Source organism: Chelonoidis abingdonii, chromosome 1 (assembly GCF_003597395.2).
Source record: "Chelonoidis abingdonii isolate Lonesome George chromosome 1, CheloAbing_2.0, whole genome shotgun sequence".
NCBI lineage: Eukaryota > Metazoa > Chordata > Testudines > Testudinidae > Chelonoidis > Chelonoidis abingdonii.
The window spans coordinates 321,084,087-321,109,503 of record NC_133769.1 but is presented as its reverse complement, the minus strand read 5'-3'; the positions used below and the strand labels follow the sequence as shown (position 1 = coordinate 321,109,503).

The 25,417-nt window shown below is 42.7% G+C and overlaps 1 protein-coding gene across 1 annotated transcript; it reads left to right on the top strand.

The window, feature by feature from the left end:
- The first annotated feature begins 1,501 nt into the window (after nt 1-1,501).
- LOC142046781 (uncharacterized) lies at nt 1,502-15,119 on the top strand. The gene is made up of 3 exons (XM_075065638.1): nt 1,502-2,085; nt 2,892-3,173; nt 15,040-15,119. The coding sequence occupies exons 1-3, from the start codon at nt 1,536-1,538 to the stop codon at nt 15,117-15,119; spliced, it is 912 nt and encodes a 303-aa protein (XP_074921739.1). The 5' UTR covers nt 1,502-1,535.
- The last annotated feature ends 10,298 nt before the right edge of the window (nt 15,120-25,417 follow it).

Genomic DNA, 25,417 nt, shown 5'->3' with positions numbered 1-25,417 from the left:
GGGCACTCTGGAGCTGGAGAGCTAATTCCCAAGACAACCAGCAAGAGGTGCCATGCCAGTGAGTCTTCGCCCCGCCACAGAGCCATTGAACCAAACTTTAAACCCTGGATATGGTGGAAATCACTTCAAGATAGGGGGCACTGCAGCACCCCCAGCACCCCTAGTTCCAGCACCTATGGCTTCCCCTGCTTCTTAATTATTTATGAATGTATTCCTTATATAGCACTATAGACGTGCATGCATCTTTGGAAAAGTGGGTAAGGATGGAGTCTCTGCCCTAAAGAGTTTGCAGTATAAATTAAACAACCCCAACAGGAGATGACAATGCAGGGAAAGGTTGAGGTGGGAGAACAAATGTGAAGACAATACAATGTTTGGTCACTTGAAGAATAACGTATGTGGCCTTCTTTGTACTTACCTTTGCATTCTCACCCCCCATTGCTCTGTCCCCATTTTCAGAGCTAATATACACACTAGCATTAACAAAGGGCCATATCATAGACATGAAGGGTCCTTTCTGTGAATGGAGATTCAGGCATCAGCCTACACGGTTGCACTTTCCTTGCTGCTCTGGACCTCACAAAAATCCGTATGTGGGGTTGGGGATCCACACATGAGGAGAGGATAGGCTAGGAGTGAGACTGGACTGCATGTCCATTTTCCTCCCCCCACCAATACCCCAGGTAATCTGTAGGAAAGTTAGGAATCTGTGGAACCCTCCGTTCTTATTACATGAATATGGTTGAAAAGCCCCACTGAGAATGTCTTCATTTCCTCCAGCTAGTGAGCTGCATTTTCTAAAGACTGATTTGACATTTGATAAATGCCCCCCACCTCGATCTTGTCCACCAATAATGCAACCTCCACTTTAGGAAGCATGGAAAACTCAGTCTAGGAATTTTCATCCTCCCGCCATTCAGATTTAGGCAGCATTTTGGCTGACTTAGAGCTATGAGCCACCAGCTCATTTGAGAGACACTAGTAGTTGCTCTGTGAACAATCACTTATTCCACATCGTGCATAGCAGATGTATTATTGCTATTGCAAGCTCCAGCACAGGGATACAGAGGGGGTGAATCCTCTTTGCAGGTCTGACTACTGCCAGCTCAGTGTGGCTCTAAGGGGCTTGGAAGTGCAAGCTGCATTGAGATAGACAGCTCTCAGGCCTGCTCCACACTACGCCGTTGAATCGATTTTAACAGTGTTAAATCGATTTAACGCTGCACCCGACCACACTACAGTGCTCTTTAAATCGATTTCTGTACTCCTCCCCAGTGAGAGGAGTAACCCTAAAATCGATATTATTAAATCGGAATAGTGTTCGTGTGGACGGAATTCGACGTTATTGGCCTCCGGGAGGTATCCCACAGTGCACCACTGACCGCTCTGGACAGCAATCAGAACTCAAGAGGCACTGGCCAAGTAAACAGGAAAAGCCCCCACCCCGTGAACTTTTGAATTCAATTTCCTGTTTGGCCAGCGTGGAGCTCTGATCAGCACAGGTGACCGCGCAGAGCTCATCAGCACAGGTAACAATGCAGTCTCCTGAGAATCGAAAAAGAGCACCAGCGTGGACCACACAAGAGGTACTGGATCTGATCGCTATATGGGGAGAGGATTCAGTGCTAACAGAACTCCGTTCGAAAAGACGAAATGAAAAAATATTTGAAAGAATTTCAAAGTCTATGACGGGAAAAGGCCACAGCAGGGACTCAGTGCAGTGCAGAGTAAAAGTTAAGGAGCTCAGACAGACATACCAGAAAACCAGAGAAGCAAACGGAAGGTCTGGGTCAGGGCCGAAAACATGCCGCTTCTATGCTGAGCTGCATGCAATTTTAGGGGGCTGCGCAACCAGTACCCCACCCCTGGCCGTGGATTCAGAGGTCGGGGTTGTAATATCAACCGTGGCTGAGGATTCTGCGGAGGGGGAAGATGAGGAGGAAGAGGAAGAGGAGGAAGAGCTTGCTGAGAGCACACAGCACTCCGTTAGCCCCAACAGCCAGGAGCTTTTTGTGACCCCAGAATTACCGTCCCAGCCCTCCCAAGCCACAAGCCCAGACAGTGAAGCCATGGAAGCGACCTCTGGTGAGTGTACCTTTGTAAATATCTATGAATCGCTCTTGGAGGTACTCAAAAAGCTTTTGCAGAACATTTCTGGGCAAGGCAGCCCTATTTGGTCCCCCATTGTATGACACTTTTCCACGCCATGCATGTAGCAAGTAATTCGGAATCATAGCTTCACAAAGCACAGCCGCGTATGGCCCAGGTGACCGCTGGCATTCCAGAAACATACGTTCTGCATCCTGCGGTGGTATTCTCAGGAGAGTTATATCATTCATTGTAACCTGGTTGAAATTCAGGACTTTAATTAGGGGGCAGACATTGCGATTTTCCTACTGGGCAGCCGCTTAATCCTTCCTTGCTCGTAGCAAAGCGGGGGGAGGGGAGGAATGATAGCGCTGAATTTCTCAGCGTTTGGCGAGCAGGAATCTTCCCAGGTACCAGCCACGATCATTACCAGTGATCTTACATGATAGCAGCCATGTGGTGGGGGAGGAGGGGAAAGAGGGGGGTTTGGGGTTTGCTGGTTCCTCTTAACAGGAACAAGGCATCATAGATCACTGTGTATATGAACGCTGGAGAAGTCAAACAGAAAGCCTTACCATGGCCGCATGGAAGCTTAATTTGGATGCCTGGACCTGCGTCTGTGAGATCTGCAACACCAGAGCCACAGGCACTCAATATTAAACGATGCAAAATGCGACCTTGTAGTGAAATCACATGTGCTATGTAAGGTGGATAGTGTTATTCACTGTGAAAGAGTACAAGCATTGTTCTGTAAAATGTATCTTTTTACATACTTCTCTCCCTGTTTTCCCTCCCCCATGCAGCTGCACAGTTGTCCGGCCTCCCTACGCCATCCCGAAGGCTAGCTCAGATAAGGCGGAGGAGGAAGAGAACACGAGATGAAATGTTCTCAGAAATCATGGAAGTAACACGCAATGACAGAGCTCATCAGAATGAGTGGAAGGATGTGCTAGCAAAGTACAGGAAAGATGCCAGTGAACGGGAGGATAGGAGAGACGCTCGAGATGAGAGGTGTAGGCAGGAAGATCAGCGGTGGCGCGATGCCACGCTGCAGCTGCTGCGTGCTCAAACTGATATCCTCCAACGCATGGTGGATCTTCAGGAAGAGCAGCGGGCTTACAGAGTGCCACTGCAGCCCATGTTTAACCACCCTCAAAGCTCCCCACGTTCCATATCTCCCTCACCCAGACGTGTAAGAACGCGTGGGGGAAGGCTTTCTGCACCCGCCCACTCCACCCCCCTGGACAGTCCAAGCAAAAGGCTGTCATTACGTTGAAATGAGCTTAATGGCCTTTTCCTTCCCTCCTATCCCTCTCCCAAAGCACAGCAGGCAGGGATACCTTGATAATTCTCTGCCTCTTTTTATAATTACTTTTTAATAAAGAATACATCCAAAGGGGGAGGGTGGGTTGCTTACAGGGAATGACTTTTAAGAAAGAATACATGATTTTTAAACAATACTGAATGACTTTTAATAAAGAATACATGATTTTTAAACGATACTGACTTTATTTCCTTCAGCAAGCTGTAAGTAAAGGGGAAGGGTGGGTTGCTTACAGGGAATGAGTCAATCAAGGGGGGAGGGTTCACCAAGGGGAAGCAAACACAGCAGTCACAACGTACCCTGGCCCGTGCTGAAACTCGTTTTCAAGGCTTCTCTGATGCGCACCGCTTCCAGGTGTGCTCTTCTAATCGCCCTGGTCTCTGGCTGCTCGTACTCAGCGGCCAGGTGATTTGCCTCAGCCTCCCCCCCAGCCATAAATGTCTCCCCCTTAGTCTCACAAAGATTGTGGAGCACACAGCAAGCAGCAATAGCAAGCGGGACATTGGTTTGGCTGAGGTCTGAGCGAGTAAGTAATGATCGCCAGCGACCCTTTAAACGGCCAAATGCACATTCTACCACCATCCTGCACTTGCTCAGCCTGTAGTTGAACAGCTCCTGACCACTGTCCAGGCTGCCAGTGTATGGCTTCATGAGCCATGGCATCAAGGGGTAGGCTGGGTCCCCCAGGATAACTATAGGCATTTGAACATTCCCAACGGTTATTTTCTGGTCTGGGAAGTAATTCCCTTGCTGCAGCCGTTTAAACAGACTAGTGCTCCTGAAGACGCGAGCGTCATGAACCCTTCCTGGCCATCCCACGTGGATGTGGGTGAAACGTCCCTTGTGGTCCACCAGTGCTTGCAGCACCATTGAAAAGTACCCCTTGCGGTTCACGTACTGGGTGCCCTGGTGTTCTGGGGCCAAGATAGGGATATGGGTTCCATCTATGGCCCCACCACAGTTCGGAAAACCCATTGCAGCAAAGCCATCCACTATCACCTGCACGTTTCCCAGAGTCACAACCTTTCGTAGCAGCAGCTTAACGATTGCTTTTGCTACTTGCATCACTGCAGCCCCCACAGTAGATTTGCCCACTCCAAATTGATTTCCGACTGACCGGTAGCTGTCTGGCGTTGCAAGCTTCCAGAGGGCTATTGCCACTCGCTTCTCCACTGTGAGGGCTGCTCTCATGTTTGTATTACGGCGTTTCAGGGCAGGGGAAAGCATGTCACAAAGTTCTAAGAAAGTGCTCTTACGCATGCGAAAGTTTCGCAGCCACTGCGAATCGTCCCACACCGTCAAAACAATGCGGTCCCACCAGTCTGTGCTTGTTTCCCGTGCCCAAATTCGGCATTCAATGGGTAGTAGATGCCCCGTTAATAGCAGTAGCTCCAAAACGCTGGGGCCAGCGGTTATGGAGAATTCTGCCTCCATCTCGTCATCGCTGTCCTCGCCGCTCAGCAATAGCTGCCTCCTCCTCTCCTCCTGCCTTTGCAGTTCATTGTTCAGTATAGTCAGCACGAGAGTACGCGAGGTGTTGACAACGGTCAGGATACCGTTTGTGATCTCAGGGTCCATGATTGCTGTGCTATGGCGTTTGCTCAATGCACTCCGCGAAAAAGGCGCCAAAGGGTTGTCTGCTGCCTTCACAAAGGGAGGGGTGAGGCTGTACCCAGAACCACCCACGACAATGATTTTTGCCCCATCAGGCACTGGGCTCTCAACCCGGAATTCCAAGGGGAAGGGGAGACTGAGGGAACTATGGGATAGCTACGGAATAGCTACCCACAGTGCACCGCTCCAGAAATCGACGCTAGCATCGGACCATGGACGCACACCGTCGAATTAATGTGCCTAGTGTGGACGCGCACAATTGACGTTATAATATCTGTTTAATAAAACTGGTTTTAGCTAATTCGAAATTATCCCGTAGTGTAGATGTAGCCTCAGACTCTAGAGCCTTTCTATGCAACACTGGCTACTCACCATGGTTACTACAGATCTCTTCCCTATAATACTGCCTGCCTGCTGCAGCACTTACTGCTAATGACACATGGTGGCAGTGATTTGTGTGCAGGAGTCTCCAAAGCACAGCAACTACCAATGTAACAAGTAGGTATCACAGACGGTGCTGCCAGGGGCGGCTCTAGACATTTCGCCGCCCTAAGCAAGGCAGCATGCCACGGAGGGCGCTCTGCCGGTCGCCGGGAGGACGGCAGGCAGCTCCGGTGGACCTCCCGCAGGCGTGCCTGTGGAGGGTCTGCCGGTCCTGTGGTCCGCAGGTCCACCGGAGTCGCAGGACCAGCGGACCCTCCGCAGGCATGCCTGCAGGAGGTCCATCGGAGACCGGCAGAGCGTCCCCTGCGGCATGCCGCCCCAAGCATGCGTTTGGCGTGCTGGGGCCTGGAGCCGCCCCTGGCAACCTAGCAGAATTACAACATTATCCATGCACATATCAGTAACAATAAATGCTACATTTTACTGTGGAATCTACCTCTAGTTTAAACCACACTCCACTCCTCCCCATGCAAGGGGAGTTGCTCATGATGATTCCCAGTTTTTACTTAGTAACTTTATCAGGCTTTGTCAAAGCATAGATTGCTATATGGCAAAAAGTTTGATACAAATTGTCCAGCTGTGGTTTCCATAGTTATTAATTGTTCTATGTCCAATTAATCCTGAGTGGAGCGCAGGAGCTGGTCCAAGAGGTAAGAACCGCTTGGAAATAGTGACCATAATACAATAGCATTCAACATCCCTGTGGTGGGAAGACCATCTCAACAGCCCAACACTGTGGCATTTAATTTCAAAAGGGGAAACTATACAAAAATGAGGGGGTTAGTTAAACAAAAGTTTAAAGGTACAGTGACTAAAGTGAAATCCTAGGGAAGGTTCCCGAAACCTGATGCTGGCTTGTGTAGGTGACAAATTGAGGAAACTGTCACAGATTGAAGTGTCACTAGAGGAGGTTTTGGAATTAATTGATAAACTCAACATTAACAAGTCACCGGACCCGATGGCATTCACCCAAGAGTTCTGAAGAATTCAATGTGAAGTTGCGGAACTTATCTAAGTGGTTTTTAGTATACCGTGTCCTATTATGAAGTGGATTGGCTGACAAGCAATCTGACTGAATTAGCTAATGTAACGCCAATATTTAAAAAGAGCTTAGAGGTAATGATGGCAATTACAGAGCCGGTAAGTCTAACATCGGTACTGGGGAAATTAGTGAAACAAGTTAAGAATAAAGTTGTCAGACACATAGAAAAACATAAACTGAGTTGAGCATAGTCAACATGGTTTCTGTAAAGGGAAATCATGTCTTCCTAATCTATTAGAGTTCTTTGAAGGGAATCAACAAACATGTGGACAAGGGGGATCCAGTGGGACATAGTGTACTTAGATTTCCAGAAAGCCTTTGACAAGTCCATCACCATAGGCTCTTATGTAAATTAAGCTGTATGGGATATGAAAGGAAGGTCCTTTCAATGGATGAAACTGTTAAAAAGACAGGGAACAAAGGTAGGAGTTAATGGAAAGTTCCTCAGGAATGGAGAGGGTAACTAGTGGTGTTTCCCGGGTCAGTCCCTGGACCAATTCTATGTCAAATTTATTCATAAATGACTGAAAAATGGGTGAACATGAGGGTGCAAATTTGCCACGATGAATACTAAAACTCAAGAAGTTTAAGAACAAGCAGATTGGGACAGAACTTTCAAAACGATCTCACAAAACTAAAGTGATTGGCAACAAATGGCAATGAAATTTTAATGTGGATAATGAAGTAATGCACATGAAAAATAACCCCAACTAACATACAATATCGATGGGGGCAAGTTAAGCTACCAATGAGTCAGGAATAGACTTGAGTGCATCGTGGATAGTCTCTGAAATGTCCACGGTTGTGCAGGTGCGAGGTCAAAAAAGAAAGCAAACAGGATGTTGAGGAATCATTAAAGGGATTAGAGAATAAGACTGAGAATATATATTGCCTTATATAAATCCATGGTACTCCCACATCTGCGAAATCTGTGGTGACAAGATGTGGTTTCCTCACCTCAAAAGAGATTCTAGCACAGAAAAGGTTAGAAAAGGGCTAACTAAATGATTAGAAGTTTGGAGTCCATATGAGGAAAGATATAAAGAGTGAGACTCTCAGCCTGAAAAGGGGAAGACTATAGGGGATATGATAGAGGTATACTAAAATTTGAGTGATGTGAAAAAGTGATAAGGAAAATGTTATTTATATGTTCCCATAGAGTACATGAAACCTAGGGGCACCAAATGAAATATAGAACCTTGGTAGCACAGAGATTTAAAACAATAAAAGGAATTCTACTTCACGCAGCACACAGTCAACTATTTTGTGGAACTCCTTACCTGAGTGAGATTGTGAGGCAGGAATAACAGTGTTTAAAAGAGAACTGGATAAATTCATGTGGCTTAAGTCCATAAATGGCTTATTACTATTAGCCAGGATGGCTAAAGAATGGTGTCCCTAGCCTCTGTTTGTCAGAGGATGGAGATGGATGGCAGGAGAGAGATCACTTGATCATTGCCTGTTAGGTTTACTCCCTCTGGGGCACCTGGCATTGGCCACTGTTGGTAGATACTGGGCTAGACGGACCTTTGGTGTGACCTGGTACGGCCATTCTTGTGTTCTTAGCTAAGTAACCAAGTTTTTGTATTTAGTAGGAATTGTGGGCATTCAACACTGACCCTCAAAGGCAGTTTGCAGCTAACACCCATTAATTTCAATTGGAATTAGGTGCCTAAAATACCTTTGAGCATCTGGGCCTTAGTGACTAAATGACTTACCTAAGATCACATGAGTCAGTTGCAGAGGTAAAACTAGAAGTCAGGTCTCTCAACTCCCAGTCTTATGCTGTAACCACATGACACTCTATCTCCAATATTGCCTACTTGTGTATAATGCATGTACTTACTTGCACATGCATTTATTTTGTTGATGAAATTAAGGCAATTGAAAAGATCTCTTAATATCCATTAAAGTAGTTCTTTATTTTCATTTTTTTAAAGTTTATTGGACCAGATTTTGAGCTCCACTACACTGATGTGAATTCAGAGTAACAGTTGACTTCAAGTCAGTTACTCTGGATTTACACCATTTTTACTGAGTGAGATCAGAATTTCCCTATTTTCTCTACATCACAGGGTCCAGATGAAATCCTACCACATAAAACCAACCAATAAATCTACAAAAAATTCAATGAAAATTTCTTTGTGAGCTTTATAAAATTCAGTTAACGTTCCTGGGACTTTTCCTAAATCCAGCAGATTAATAAAATTGCTCACTTGACCAATAACATAGTAAATTCAGTCATTTCAGTTACAGGCAAAATCAGATAAATCAGTCTCAAGTTCATTAACGTCTTGACATGAAAGTGACTTGATAGCCATTGGTTTCAAATAACTTTCTAGTTAAGAGGAACAAAGCCTCATCTCAGTGAGGGAAAATGCTCTATATTACTCTGGAGCAATCTGATTAATAAAAAAGGACATATATAGCTCTAGCAGCTCATTTCATTTCAGAAATAGCCCTATCCTCCTTGTCCCACTTAAACTGCCACCATAATAAATTGCCTTTCTGCTCCCCCATGCATAAACCTTGGATCAGTGAGATTATAGCTGCATTTCAAACTACCTCAATCAGGAGTTTATTAAGTTCTCATGGTGAATAATATTGTATCTGTTAAGAAGACATCAGGACAATGTGTTTTCCTCCAGTGAGTCTCTTCTAGTTATTTAATTATCCTACTTAGATATTCATGCTGTGCTTTTTTTCCCCATTAATGCTAATAAAATTAGGTTTCCTCTTATAAACATTTTCAGTGTCTCCCAGAACAAGATTAAACAAGGGACAGAGCCCTTTTAAAAATATAGCAGAGCTCAGCTTGAGGAAGAGGCAACACATACACTGTCCTTCACTTTTGCATAGCTCCTAACACAGTGGGGCTCCAACTTCATTGAGGCCTCTTGGGGCAACTGCAGTATAAATAATAACAGTAATATAATGTCACCATTAAAAAAAATCAATATTTATCACCAGTATCATCACAGTAGGATCTGACATATGGTAGACTTTACCTGTTCTAAGGAGAGAGAAATACTTCAGTATTTCATCAGCCTCACCATGGTAACTGGTCATAAAGCTGACGTTTCAAATGGCTGCCATTGAGGATGGTGCGAAAAGAGAGCACGGATGCACACAGCTTCTGAGTCATATCAACCTTTTCAGAGCTTGCCGATTTTGTCATCCTTTTGAGATCAATACACCTGGACTAAAATCACTTAATATACAGTCTTATTTTGAATTCCGCTGCCTCGATATCAGTAGTCCTACTAAAGGTGCAGTGCTACTCTCTTGTAATCTTCATCCACATTATTTTTAATTTAGTTGCGCTGATAGGTACTGTTGACTGCTTTCATCGCAAACCTCTTTGAGACCGGATGTGAATGCAACCTTCCATTAACAAAACTGTCAGGTTAATCAGGAGCCCTCCACCCAAGACAAACCCACCCAGGAATTTGAGAACCCACCCAGGAGTTTGTTTGGGGAGGTGTGCATGTGAAGGAAGAGCAAACACACAGAAGCTGAGAATGGACAAGAATAGAAAGAGAGGCAGCAGCAAAAAAGCACAAAAGCAGAGCACCAGTCAGGGAGCACAGTGGACTCTGGAAAAAGCTAGAGAGGGCGTTTGGGTCTGGTGTTGGCTAAAAAGGGTTGGGGTTATAAGATAAGAAACTGTTCTTTTTGTTCTTGCTTTCTGAGTTTGGTGAAGTAGGACTTTGTACATTCTTAGTAAATAAACAAGATTGGAAGGAAATGGTCAGGGCCCATAACAAGGTGGTCTGACTTAATGGTTAGAGCTTGGAGTTGAGTTAGGGCATGATCAGAAGCCACACCAAACATCCAGCCAAAGTCAGAGTTAGGAATCATGCCAAGGGTCCAAGACAAAGTCAGAAACCACACTCAGGATTAAGTCAGAGTCAGAAGTTACACCAAGGGTCAAAGATGGAGTCAGCAGCAGGATATGGGTATGGAAGCAGGAGCAGCGATGAAGTATGGTAACAGGAACAAGGAACAAGGCAAGGTAGCAGGGAGAAGGATCAAGGAGCAGGAACCAGGTGAGGAGGCAACGACTTGATTTCAGGTGTCTAGGCAACAATAGGCCTAGCAACTAGTTGCTCAGACAAGAGGTAGGGCAAGAACAGGAAGTTTTATACTTGATGGTGTCCAATCAGCAGTCTGCTGCTAATCACCTGACCCTGCTGAGTCAGCATGTGCAGCCTCTGGTGGCAGATTATTAGACACAGTTCCCTCATCTGACCTGGTAGTACAGTGAGACAGAATGTAAGGCTCTCTGCTTGGCAAGCCCATGGGCCTGGCTTTGAGACCTGCAATACCTGACAAATGCCTCACAAGCATTTGTCCTAACTGAAACATTCCCCAGGGTCCTAAACTTTGACTAGCTTCTCAGGTCAAAAAGGGGCAAAGAAGGCCCATCCGAGTTCCAAGCCCTATTATGCTAGGTGCTGTACAAACACATAGCAAGAAACTGGTGTTGCCCTGAAGAACTTACAGTCTAGCTAGACATGGCAAGGAAAGGAATTATTATTGCTCCAATTTTACAGATAGGGAATTGAGGCACAAAGAGATTAAATGACTTGCCCCACATCACAGGGAAATCTGTGGCAGGAAACTGAACCCAGTTCTTCTAAGTGACAGTTTAATGCCTTACCCACATAGGGCTCAACTCCACAGAAGTACGGATGGCTAAGAGAGGAAAAGGTACTCATTTCCAGGAACATGTGCTTTAAGAAAAATCCAGAGGGGAGAGGTGAGGAGATTGGTACTAATATTGGAGGAGCTGGATATGAGAAACTTCTTTCCTCAAACAGCTGGATGAAATGGGCCAAATAATTATCTCATTTCCACTAATGTAAATCTGAATTAACTCCACTGAAGGTAATTACCTTACATCCAGATAATTGTGTAACTGAGATCAGAGTCTAGGCCTCTTACAGCCACTTTTCCACCTTAGGAAGCTTGAGCCAGGTTGGCACAAATTTGAGGTGGAAATAATTAAAGCCACAGGCAAGGCAGTACAAAAGCAAATGTGTCAGGCTGAGCAGCAAGAGACTAGAGCATGAGCTGTGTTTAAAAGTTCTTTAAAAATTAAAGTATTTGGCACTTTGTCACAGCCAGGAAACACAGAGGCCAAAGTTTTCAGTGACCCAAGACGTGGAGAGAGGAGGGGAGCAGACAGATGGATCATAGCCAGCCTAAAGCAGTGCTACTAAGATGGGGAGTGAGGTGACCAGACTGCAGATGGCTAGAAATGCTGCTCCTTTCATGAACATGAAGCTTATCCATCTGCTAGTCTACCCCACAGCCAATCAAGGTGAGATAAAGCCTGACACAGCCCAAATCTGCACAGAGACAGAGACAAATCCTATCAGTGATCCATAGACAGCACAGAGGGAGGGAGAAATCCCATTCATCATCTCAGTAGTACAAGGCAGAGAGAGAGTCTGTCAGAAAGTTTGACTGCCACTGCCAATCGAGAGAGCGACAGATTGTCATCCACAGCCAGTCAATCCACCTAGCCAAGAAGGGTCAACCAGACAGCCAAGAAGAAGACAGCTGGTTGTCTTAGAAGTGCCAGCCATGCCTGGAGGGGTTGGGTAAGAGGTGTCAAAGGGTCTTTGGGACTCTGACAGTGAAGCATAATTGTAAGTAAATCTTTCTGCATGATCTTAAAGCCACAGGAGAACACAGCCAGGGAGAAATGGATCCAAGGGCTGGGTCTAGATAATTCTGCATAATGCAGGACTTGTTGAGTACTGCAAAATCAGGGTTTCTGCATGTTCATTCAAATTCACAACAGCTGTTTACTTCACCTAGTTGCTACTTGTGTGCATTCATTCATTTTTTCTACACATATATGCTTTCAGAATGGCTGTTCATGCAAGTGAGGGTTACCTCAGACACAATCAAAGTATTGGTTATACAGCTGGGTGAATACACTGGTCTACAATTTTTGAGAAGTCGTCTGCTTCAGAGATAAAATGTGCTATTTATTATGTATTTTGATGTGTTGAATTCAAATATGACAATTAAAACAACTGATTGGCTTCTGTTTCTAAGATATTTAAGTTGTTACATTTTATGTCTATGTATATTGTGTAGATAGTAGAGTTTTAATCATAAATTGTAAACCTAGGTCTTTTCATGTGTTTATGGTTGCTTTACATGATAATATTTCACCTGTCCTGTTTATGTAACACTTTAAAAATCAGCAAAAGGGTTATATAAATAAAATTTATTATGAAACAAAAGGCAAAAAACTATTATGTACATAGTTTAGTCCTATTCAGTGTCTACTCGGCGCTTCTTGGCTTGCCTCTTGTATTCATTAAATGGAGCATCTCTTGTCACTGTCCAGCAATAGTCTGCAAGCATTGATGGGCTCCATTTGCCCTGATAGCGTTTCTCCATTGTTGCAATGTCCTGGTGAAATCGCTCGCCGTGCTCGTCGCTCACTGCTCCGCAGTTCGGTGGAAAAAAATCTAGATGAGAGTGCAAAAAATGTATCTTTAGTGACATGTTGCAACCAAGGCTTTTATATGCCTTGAGGAGGTTTTCCACCAACAACCTGTAGTTGTCTGCCTTGTTGTTTCCGAGAAAATTTATTGCCACTAACTGGAAGGCTTTCCATGCCGTCTTTTCCTTGCCCCGCAGTACATGATCAAATGCATCATCTCGAAGAAGTTCACGAATCTGAGGACCAACAAAGACACCTTCCTTTATCTTAGCTTCACTTAACCTTGGAAATTTTCCACGGAGGTACTTGAAAGCTGCTTGTGTTTTGTCAATGGCCTTGACAAAGTTCTTCATCAGACCCAGCTTGATGTGTAAGGGTGGTAACAAAATCTTCCTTGATTCAACAAGTGGTGGATGCTGAACACTTTTTCTCCCAGGCTCCAATGACTGTCGGAGTGGCCAATCTTTCTTGATGTAGTGGGAATCTCTTGCACGACTATCCCATTCGCAGAGAAAACAGCAGTACTTTGTGTATCCAGTCTGCAGACCAAGCAAGAGAGCAACAACCTTCAAATCGCCACAAAGCTGCCACTGATGTTGGTCATAGTTTATGCACCTCAAAAGTTGTTTCATGTTGTCATAGGTTTCCTTCATATGGACTGCATGACCAACTGGAATTGATGGAAAAAAATTGCCATTGTGCAGCAAAACAGCTTTAAGACTCGTCTTCGATGAATCAATGAACAGTCTCCACTCATCTGGATCGTGAACGATGTTGAGGGCTGCCATCACACCATCGATGTTGTTGCAGGCTACAAGATCACCTTCCATGAAGAAGAATGGGACAAGATCCTTTTGACGGTCACGGAACATGGAAACCCTAACGTCACCTGCCAGGAGATTCCACTGCTGTAGTCCGGAGCCCAACAGCTAGATAGAGCCAATCAACAATTTTAAGCATAATTTTCGTTCTCAGTGACCCAGAATTAGTAAAGTTTGACTACATTTATTTCAGAAGCATTTTGGCTGTAGAGCAGTGTAATGGATTTTTTGGCTGACAGTTCGGAGGAAAGCGGGGGAGAGAGAGTTCTGGTTAATCCAAAACCAAATTTTTCAGCAAATTGAAAAGAAAAAAAATTCATTTCAGGTCACATGAAATGTTTTGTCAGTTTTAAGTGTTTTTTAATTTTTGTTTTAAATTAAATGAAAAATTATTTTGAATAAAAAAATGGAAATGTTTCATTAGAAAATGAAAAAACTAAACATTTTTTAAACATTTTGACCAACAATTCAGTGAAATGTACACAAATTCTTGAAATGTTTTAGTCAATCCAAATTTGCATCTTTTGCCAAAAAAAATTTTGGCCAAATATTTTTGCCCAGCTGTAATTTATTATTTATTATTCACAATTATGTCATCAAACCATAGAACAAAAACAATATCATGTGACTTCGGTGCCCAATCACACCTAACAAATAATCAACAGTGCACAGCAAATATGCAAACAGTTTGTGAAAGACAATTAGATGAACATTGTTCATCCTGACTATTTGGTGTATACCTAACAATTATGGCTGCAGAAATCAGTATTCATGGACAATACAGGAACTGAAATAAGGGATTACGTTTATCAGATAACTTAGTCACAGTGAACAACTCAACAATTTCTAGTTCAATATATGTTTATTCAAGAGGCAAAGTAGAGACGGTCAGATTTGGCACTGAGCATCAGGCAAATGTGCCTCCGTAAGGAAAATCAATGAAACAAGAGGGTGGTTTCCCCCTTAAATGTGAACAGTTTTGCTAAGTTAATGTGCCCAAATATATGAAGTGCTGTGCTTTTGATGGCCATAGTTCTCATATCATTTTTATATAGCTGAGATTGGACATGAACTAAAAGCTCTTAACTGAGAGTTATTTAGCACGCACAGTAACTAAGGAGAGTAAGGACTATTTATCCTAAGGCAATGTTTGAAGTTAGTGTGAATTTTTTATGATTGTGTGCAGCTCTGTTGTACTTTCTGGTCCTGGTTCCTCTCTCACTTATCCCTGTTGTAGGCCAGTCTAGCTCTATTGACTTCAGAACTGTTACTCGTGATTTACAGCAGTGCAAGTGCCAGGAGAAACAGGCCCTGTGAAAGCAACATCCATACATCAGTGAAAATTAAAAAATGTTTTTGATAACTTCATTTGCTATCAATTAATTGCACTACTAGCTCTGATTAATTGGAAGTGGGAGCCATCATATCATGGACTGCATGACAATTAACAGCAATGATAGTTTGATAAGGGCTTGTTTTTGGAAAATGTTTAATGGCTTTCCTTCAATTTAATTGATGGTTGAATTTTGATAAACCTTGCTCTGGGATTGTGTGAGGCATGTCAGAAAGGCCAATGAGATTCTGGTGTTCTGATGTCCGTTGGGTTATTCCTAAATCAAATGAAGGTACTATACAAGGTACATTATATACATTGTTTGTATATAATGTTCTTATATCTGTAAAGTGATTTGAGAGCCTTTGAGATGGGCAGTACTACATTAATCTGTTTACTAAGCATGGCTAACATATTGAGACAATCTTATTTCACATGAACCATAAAATAATTATGAAGTGGTAACTCTGCAACCTTTGGTCACTGCTGACCTGGACTGGGTATGAACCATTGACCTTACACTATACCCCAGTACCTATCTTCTAAGTACTGAGAATCCCAAATTCTTTCTAATTACTGTAAGACCTCATAATTATATATTCAATGGCTGTACTGGGAATTCAGTGCTGATGTATAACAATAAACCATTTTCAGTGATAAGAGAATTATGCTATTAAATAGCAGTTACCTCATCTTAACAATTACAAGATACTGGGCCAAATCCTCCCCTTAGCGAGATCTATGCAACTTCAGTCAATGGACAATATTAATTGAAGTATTCTAGACTATTTGCATCACCAAAGCAGTGTGAAGCAGCCCAAAATGTATCAGTGAATCTAGCCCAATGCATTTGTAATCAGAGACAGAATTTGTTCTTCTTATCTTCTGTGTTGTGCTGCATACTACTATGATTAGAAACCAAGGTGGTAGGCATCTTACAAATATGACAGACACATAGATAGAGTTGCATGAGTGGAAATCAGTGGAATGTAGAACTACACAAATCCAGATCCTAAGCAGTGGTGGCGGTGTTTTAAGTACGGAGACAAAAAAAATCTTCACCAGCTGAGCTCTTTTAATCAATTACAAAGGACAACTTGAAATGGACAAAGAGCTATTATAAACCAAATCATAGTGTTGTTTTCAGTAGCTCCGTTAGCAGCATTAGCAAATAGCTGCCAAGTAGTAATCATTTCACAGATTTAAATATTGGAAAGGGGGCGCAAGTCAACTGCATTCCAGAGTATACAGTGGAAATTAATCTGTCAATTTGTGGATAATCAGCAGGGTATTTGAATTAGTTTCAATGGTCCAGCTTGTACTGGCACTAATCATTGATGCCAATGAAGGTACAAAGGTGTAAAACTGGTATGAGAAGAAAATCAGTCCTGGTCTCATTGGCTTTGCCATTAACACATGGTCATCAGCCATGGTCCAGAATACCCTGAAATTCCTCAATCAATTTTCTGTCACTCCTTGAGCCCACTTGTCCTCACTGCATTGCTGATATGTTTGATTTCTCACTATATTATTATTTAATGGTGAATTTTATGAGAATAATATATTTTATAGCATCTTTCATTGGAAAGGATCTCAAATGCTCTAATACATTACAGATGACACTGTGGAATTCTGGAGAGAGCTCTCATTAGAGACGCTGAGACAAATCGTTCCTTCTAGGCACAGGAAGGTACAAGTTGCATCTCTCTGAACCAGCACACCCCTTAAAACACATGGGGAAGTTCCCCCAAAGGGAGGGAAGACAGATTTAGTTTAACCACTGCCTTTGCAGAAGTCCCTGTAAATGAGACTGCCAATGGGATGAGCTGAATTATCCCCACCCACAGATGCCCTAGCCTCTTTCTATCAACCACTGTTCATATTTTCGGTCATGCAGGATCCTCTTGAACTCTTCAGTGAAGGGACGGATGTGGATATGTTTTCATAGCATCCATATTTCCATAACTTCAGTGGAGCTATGCTGCTTCATAACAGCTGAGGATCTGGCCTATGATTTTTAAATTGACAGTCTCTCTATAAAAATAATATTCATCCTATAAGTAAATCCCTGATTTTTTGTGTGGTGGGGAATTGAAGCACACTCCTCTTCTCATCATGTTAAGGGACTCATATTCTTAGAATGGTTGTAGTCCCTCTGTTAAACTATTTATTTAATATGTGCCTTATTTAAGTAACACCAAGGTTTTGCAAATTAATGGAAATTATAATTTAAAAATGGGGAGAAAATATATCCAAGATTAAAACTAGGCAGACTGCAGGCTCAAAACACAGGGAACCCAACTTGGAACTTTGTTATATACAAGACTCTGACTTACATGTCTCCTGTCCTCATAGATGTCAATAGGGCTGCAGCAGGTCTTTGTGGAAATGGCACCTCTTCCTCTCAATACTCTTATTGTTTTCCAGTAGTGCCTTAAAATCCCAATCAAGCTGGGGGCCTCATTGTGTCAGGCACAGAGTTTACTTCTGGCCTGGGAAACAGCCACATCTAAAACCATAATAGGAACCTTTGGACAAAGGCACATAAAATAGAAGGGCAAAAGTTAATACAGTGAATCTCTGGACTAAGCCCCCTATTTGGCATCATGCAGAATTTAACAATTGAGAGGGCATTATCAGAAAGAACCAAAAGAGGCAGAAATAAGAGTTCTGTGAGACTTATAACAAGGATCAAGCATGGTTACATAATACAGCTTACGTCCTGGACTTGCTTTAGGGGAAGAACAACATATATAGACGCAAAGATCCACATCCTGCAGTGTGCTGGGCATGTCCTGTGAACCTATTAATTCTAGGGCACCCTTTGCTGTAGTAAATGAGCAGCAAATGCGGAGCTGGGAGATGAGAACCTGCAGCACATGGCAGGAGGTGCTTGTTCAGCGCCTCACAGGATCAGACCCATAAGGTTTAAAGACTGTCTTAACCAAGACTCTTTAAAAGTGATCAGCCCAATTAGCACTGTTGAGTCAGCTGGTGATCCAGAGAGACAGTATTTGTTCCTCTTTCATAGGTTTTTGTATTCCAGGTCAGAGACAAGATGCCAGCTAATGTCTAAAATCTATCCATTATTATTTATCCCAAGTGTTATCAACCTCCAAGGCTGGATGGGAATTCACAATTTCATCAGAGCTATGAATGAGAATAAACCACAAGGGGGGATGCTAACAGTTATTATTCTCCACTCTTGCCTGGTGACAGAAACTGCATTATTTTAAGGAATTGAGAAGAAAAATTAGTCTCATAGGAAAACCGTACTCTGATGTTCCTTGGCTGGGCTTGAGCCAATGCACACTCAGAAGGCATAAGCTTGATATGTTATCAGAATTATTTCAGCACCACAGCTAATGTCACAGAATTTTATGGTACTATATTTTTATATAATTTTATGCCCCTAGTCTATGACTAGGGTCCCCAGGCACTATGGTAATTTTCTGAATAACTCTCTATGGTGATAATATAATAGGTAGATTTCCTTTTATCTTGATGAGGCCAGGGGGGTTTTGGATAAGAAAATGACCTCTCAGGAACTGAGGAAGAAGCAACCATTGACCTTTCAGATGATAAAATCGTCAAAACCTCTCATGTCCTTAAATTCTAATGAAGGTTGTTTTCCCTCCTTGTTTCTTCAAACTGATTTTGAGATTCCCTCAGTTCAGAACCTATTATTTGTAATGCTTTTTAATGCCCTTTAGAGAGATGGAGGCTCCCCGTGGAAATGTTACTTTTGACAAAGAAATATAGATGGGGGTGATAGTGACTGAGCTTCAGTCACGAGAGATAGCAGATTGCTATGCGAGAGAGGACTTTTATGTTTTGTTTCTGTTTTTCCTTTTCACCATCTCCTTCCCATACCTTTTTAGAGGACTGAGACAGAGGGCTGCTGATAAGAATCACATATACTTGTGTCAAATCTATTTCTTTTTTTTTGTGAAGGAGAGATTGATCTTTTTCTGGCTCATTTATCTTTGTGATAGAGGTCCTGATTCTCATTTATACAAGGGCCACTGCACACTGCTATAGCAGTGAAATGGGGCCTTTAAGTGGGTTTGAATTACATTTATGCTCACTTTAAGGCTGCTTTACACTGCCAGAAAAGTGTAAAATATCGTTGGTATAAATTAAATAGCAAAAAAAATTGTGAACACACAATTGGAGGTGGCCGGGTGATAGCTTTTCCCCTTCCAGAACATTGCATTTAACAAAACTCAAACTGTTACAAACCAGGAACTACAGAGTTAAGATGAAAGCCCACATACCCTTAACTTTGCCCTCTCTGAGTTATGCTCCAAAACACCCACAACACACTTATTCACATTCTGCCCTATGCTCAAACACTGAGTCTACTCCCCTGACTGAATACTACACTTGTAAAAGTTAACATACCCTTTTACAACCCTGTCATACTTGCACAGAGGATACCACCTAAACCTAAATTTTCCTGTACCCATAATTAAATCCACAGACTGCTCTTAGATCCCACCTCACTACTGACAATACCCAGGGCAAAAAGACCCCATTGCCCTGCTACTGACACAACCTAAACAATTTTGTATTGTAAAGGGATTCAATGCGGTTATTAAATTTTACAAGTGTAAAAGTTGCAAGGCAGAGTGCAAGTATATGTGTTTTGGGGCCTCATTCAAAGTGGGCAAAGTTAAAGTTATGTAGGCATTTACCATAACTCTGTATTTCCTGAACATTGCTTACCCACCCATGCCCCAGGGCCACCCAATCTGCCTTCCTCCAAACTGGGCCCCTCCCCACACACTCTGGCCAGTCCTCCCATCCCACACTGGGATAATATGTATCTTAACTATTTGTTTTATGGATATGAGATGTTAATTTTGTGTTACCTTCAGCTAGGGTTACCACACCTCCAGGTTTTCCCAGACATAGCCTCTTTTTTGACAAGGAGCCTGCCTTCAGGTAGGAGGCAGCTCTGGCTGAGCAGGGACAGGTGTGGTTTAGTGACCCGGCACCTCTCCCCACCCCATGGTAACTGGACTTTTGGTGTCTGGTCAGTACATCTGAGTGGACACTACCAGGTCCCCTTTTCAAACAGACTTTCTGGTTGACAACCAGGCACCTGGCAACCGTAAATGGCTCCCGGACACAGAAGCCAAAAACTGGACTGTCCAGGTAAAACCTGGCAGCAGCCCAAGCCTCCAGTGAGTACTCTCGCCACAGGTACACTCTCCCAAATGTAGGCCCAAATGTATCCCACCCCCCTTCAGCTCCCCCTCGGTAGTGTTCTCTTTCTGGGAAACTGAAATATGGTAACCCTACCTTCAACTCCCTCCTCCCCATTCCAGCTCACCTGGGGGGCAAAGAGAGGGGCTTAGATGCCACTGGAGGGACAGGACTCCCCAGATCCAAGTTCACATGGAGGGGCAGGGAAAGAGGCTCTGAAACCCCAAGAGGAAGAGCGTCCTCCAGATCCCAGAACATACAGTGGGCAGGGAGAAGGGTTCAAACTATTCCAGAGCGGGAGGGGTCCCTCAGATCCCGGCACAAACATGGAAGGGGAGATTTCAGGGCTGACAGCCCCATTCCAAAAAAATCCCCAACTTCCTCTGCTATTCTTCACATTCTCCAACCCCTTCCATCTTCTCCCCTCCTATTCCCCCCAATCCCTAGCTTTTACCATAGCCCCAACCCCTCTTCCCTCTGCTACCACCCATTTCCATTTATTCCCTTCCTCATAATACCCTGTCCCCCACTACAGACCCAAACCCTCTCCCTGTATTCCCACCTACTCTTTCATCCCAATCACCCCTCCCTCAATGAGTACTCACTCATGTAATTTATTTTCTTTTCAAAAATACTTGAGAACCTTCTTAATTATCCGCTGTATTCAGATCATGTTTCTCAGAAAACAAAACAACACAAAAACCCCACAAGCTGGAGAGAGGCAGTTTTTTCCAAAGTATTTTCAGTTCATTCTCAGATTTTTGCCCAGGGTAGATTTCAAACTTTGAAGTTCCTGGAATCTGTGAACTTAATAAAATGTTTTGTTTTTTTTTCCTGGGTGCTGTCTCTCAGGAGCCCCTTGCTCCAGTGCCCCACATTTAGATCAGTAGCCATACCCTACATTCCCAGGAGGCATAGCAAATTTCAGGACAATCTGTGTAATCAGGTAGATTTTAGAGCACAAAGAAGAGTGGTCCTTTTAACAGGAAGAGCTGCCCGACCTTAGCGAAAGCAGAGCTGGCACGCCACTAGAATGTTGTGTGAAACTAGATGGAGGATGGAGGTGAGGGCTCTACAGGTCCATCAGCAGCACCGTAGGTTCAGAGAGGTGTGAAGTGACCCATTCATCCCAGTGAGATGTTCTCAGATAAAAGGAAATACTGGAGATGAAAACAGGCTGAAACCAAATTATTTTACTCTATCTAAAACTGGGAAAAGCTCAAATGGACTTTCAGAAGTTTTTTGTGAAAGTGACTGTTGAACTGTTGGCAGCTGATTCATGGCATGATTTTATAACACCTCCATTCCAGGCCCTGCCATCATGCACCTTATCACAGCAAGAGGATCTTAAAACTTCGGATACAGCAAGTACAGGTTTTCTCAGTACAGGTATGACTGAAGATGGTGTGAGAAATGTAACTTCCTACAGATCTCAGAGAAAAAAAGCAATGGGCCTAATCCACTACATCTGCCTGATTTTCCAAGGATAATGTTTAGGACACACAACCATTCTTTTTCCATTACAACAAAATTCCTTGGGTTGAATATTCTGTTCAACAAGATGCTGTATTCTGTTCTCCCTACCATCCCTTCCACGCTGAAGCATGCTATGTGGATGATTCATTTATCAAAAAAGGTGTGCCAAATTGGAAGAAAATCTCTGAAAAATTGTCTAAATATGCTGTTCGCCAGGTTCACATAAAATGTATGTAAAAGTGGCAATTCTTCCAACATACTGAAGAAAATGGATCAGTAGCAGTGAAGATTTTGGCAAGTCATAAAAGTATTGTTGAGAGAAACTGAGTACCAGTTGGTGATATTGTCAAATTACTTTAGAAAATTGGTTTACTATTTCAAGGCACAATGAGGAAAAGGAATCTAAATAGAAAGGGAATTTCCATGAATGTTGTGATTTCTTTTCAAAGTATGATGAAACTTTCAAGAAAATGCAGGCAAGTTATTTTAATTTCACAATCCTTGCGTTTCAAAACAAAGTGCTGCAGATTTGTACAGATTTGGTTTGCAAAGAAATTGTACAGGCAGAAATTGTACAGGCAGTGGGTTTTTTTGGGGGGGTGGGGTGTTTTTTTGCTGTAATTGCAGATAAGGCCAGATCATTTAAGAGATTACAGAAAGGTTCCTGTGTTTCATCAATTGCTCGTCTTCCCAAAACGCAAATGGCATTTATACTGCCATAAAGACAGCTTTGGAGAAGAGTGGATTGCAGAATGTCTCTGAAGTTGCTCAATCTTATGATCGTGCTTCTGTGATGTCAAGACATGTAGCTGGGGTTCAGCAATGAATGAAAAAAGACCATCCATTTGCAATGTATGTACATTGCATGGCACACAAACTCAGTCCTCTTGGAGTGCTGTAAAGTAAATCGTAATTCTGTGGACTTTCTAAATGTACTTGAGAAATTGTATTCAGTCTTTGCAGAGCCAACCAACTATCAGATGTTTCTTGACATGCAGACAGCTTTGGGTCTTACGCATCAAGAGATTATGCAGCCAAGTGATATGTGCTGGGCATGTAAGTGGAGAAGTGTGTTTTCACTAAATATGCAATACATTGCCATCGTGCTGTGTCTAAAAGATCTGAGTGAACAAGGCAAAAAGTGGCCTGTGGAAGCAAACAGCCTTTATAATCACATGACTGGAGTTTAATTCATTGAATGCTTGATTATCTTTCAACATAATATGCAAGTTGTTCATGTCCCTCACAAAGAACTCCCAGGCATTGATACCACACTTGCAAAACTTCCTCTATCACAGAGAAAATGAAAGTGCATTTTGAGAAATGAAGAAGTGAAGAAGGCTGGAATGAAATGTGGAAAGAAATTACAGAATTCTGCCAAAACCATAAAATTGCAGGGCCAGATGACACACTTCACTCATCAAAGCAGCTTTTATGGATTGTCCAAATAACTTTGGGTCAAAGAGAGCATGTAGAAGAGGCAACAAATGTTTGTGAAATGCCCGAAACTGTAACTGCACCTGAAAAAAACAGGTGGCATCAGCAGCTGTATCTTCCTATTTTGGATGCCATAATTTCAGAGTTACAGAGACGATTCTCAAAAGAGTCAATGGAGATTGCTGAAGCGTGTGACTCAGTGTTAAGGTGAAACAAAAACGGCATTCATCCACTCTTGCAAAAATATGCAGACCTACTCAGCATAAGTCCTCACCTTGCAGCTGGAGAAATGGAAATTTTTACCAGTACAGAATCTCCTGTTACCTTTCTAAGACTTCGAGAAGAAATGTGTCAGATTATGTACCCAAACTATTACAAACTCATTCAGTTAGCTCTCAGATTGCCAGTCGGGATGGCCACAACAGAACAAAGCTTTTCTGCAATGAGATGGATTAGAAACTGGTTGCGTTCAATGACAGGAGAAGAAAGATTTTCTTCACTGGCTCTTCTTCACATGGAAGCTGATCTAACTGCAAAGCTGATTCTAGAGAACATTGTGGACATTTAGGCTAACCAAAGGAAAAGACAATTGCTTCTACATTAAGATAAATACAGTAGTTTTATATTAAAATGATGTTTATATGTCTGGAAAACCAAGGAGACATGCTTCATAGTTACATGAAAGTGCTCAGTTCTGTTTATTCAAGAATTTGGTTTTATGCTAATGTTGATTTTTCACTGGTAGTTGGTAAATAAGTTAAAATAAAAATTAAGGGTGATTAAATAATGAATGTAAACTGTATATGTAATTTTAAGTACACTGTAATTTAAGTACCACTAACAATCAGTAAATCCAGAAGTTAGACCTATATTTATTATTAACACTATTAAGCCCCTTGCACCCCCAAATACAAAAGTTAAACTACACCTATGTAGGGGACCTCCGATCCTGGCACACACACACACCAGCACTATGTGGGTCTGACAGATGCCCTGGCCCTATTCTTCCCCAGTACTCCTGCCATTCACCCCCTTGCCTGTTTTCCTCCCCCTCTCCCTCATCTGAGCTCCCTAACCCCTCCAACTTCCCCTACCACCCACCCCCATTTGTCCCCCTTCCCATAATCCTCCCTCCCATTGATGCAGTCCCAAATTCCTTTCACCTTATTCCCCCACAACTCCTCCACCACCTAAAATTTCCCTCTCTTGCCATCAAGATTTGCATGAATAATTTTTTTATAAAAATACTTTGATTATATTTGTGACACCCTGGCACCCCAATATTCACCAATGTCATAAAATTAGGATATGTTTTGTACAAACTATGTCTTGTGAGGTATCATTCTAAAAGTCTTGATCTGCTAGACATTAATATCTTGTTGGATTGTATGTGCTATTGTCACATGTGAAGTTATGAAGTTTGGCTATGTATGTGTTACTGAAACATGTTGTGAGGTTGCAAACACCTACAAGCAGCCTTCCAGGTACAACAATAATAAGGCCAAGCAATGTTAATGGCTTATTGAGGAAATACACACAAGCACAAGGATTCCTCCAGGAACTGTGTACAATAGAAACCTCTCAGAGATAGCACTACACAATGGGAACTATTTGACTCATGTCACAGCAAAAGAGCTCTCCAGGAAGCGGAAAGAAGATATAAAAGGGGGAAAATGACACCATGGGGGGACCTTACTGTCCCTACAACAACACACCTGAAACACCTGAGGAATAAAGACTGAACAGGGGGGAGGTGATGATCCCAGACTAAGGGATTTCTGGTCTGTGTATGAAAACCTGAGAAATCCAAGCTGAAAAGCCAAGACAGCTTTTGCCTTAAGAATCTGTCAGCCTGTTTATCACTCTGGGTAAGAAGTGTATTAAACTCAGTTTGCAGTTTTGTTTGTTTACTGAGTAGTCTACTTTGATCTGTTTGCTATCACTTATAATCACTTAAAATATATTCTCTTGTAGCTAATAAACTTATTTTATGTTATAATCCAAACCAATGTTCATGGTCCTCTTCACACTGAGGGAGAGGCGGACCGGGTATTAAACCTATATACTGGCCAGATTTGACCAGGGCAGGAAGGTACTGATCTGGGGTCCCAGGCTGGGAAGTTGGTGGTTAGAGAACCTGCATGTAACTGCAGCTAGG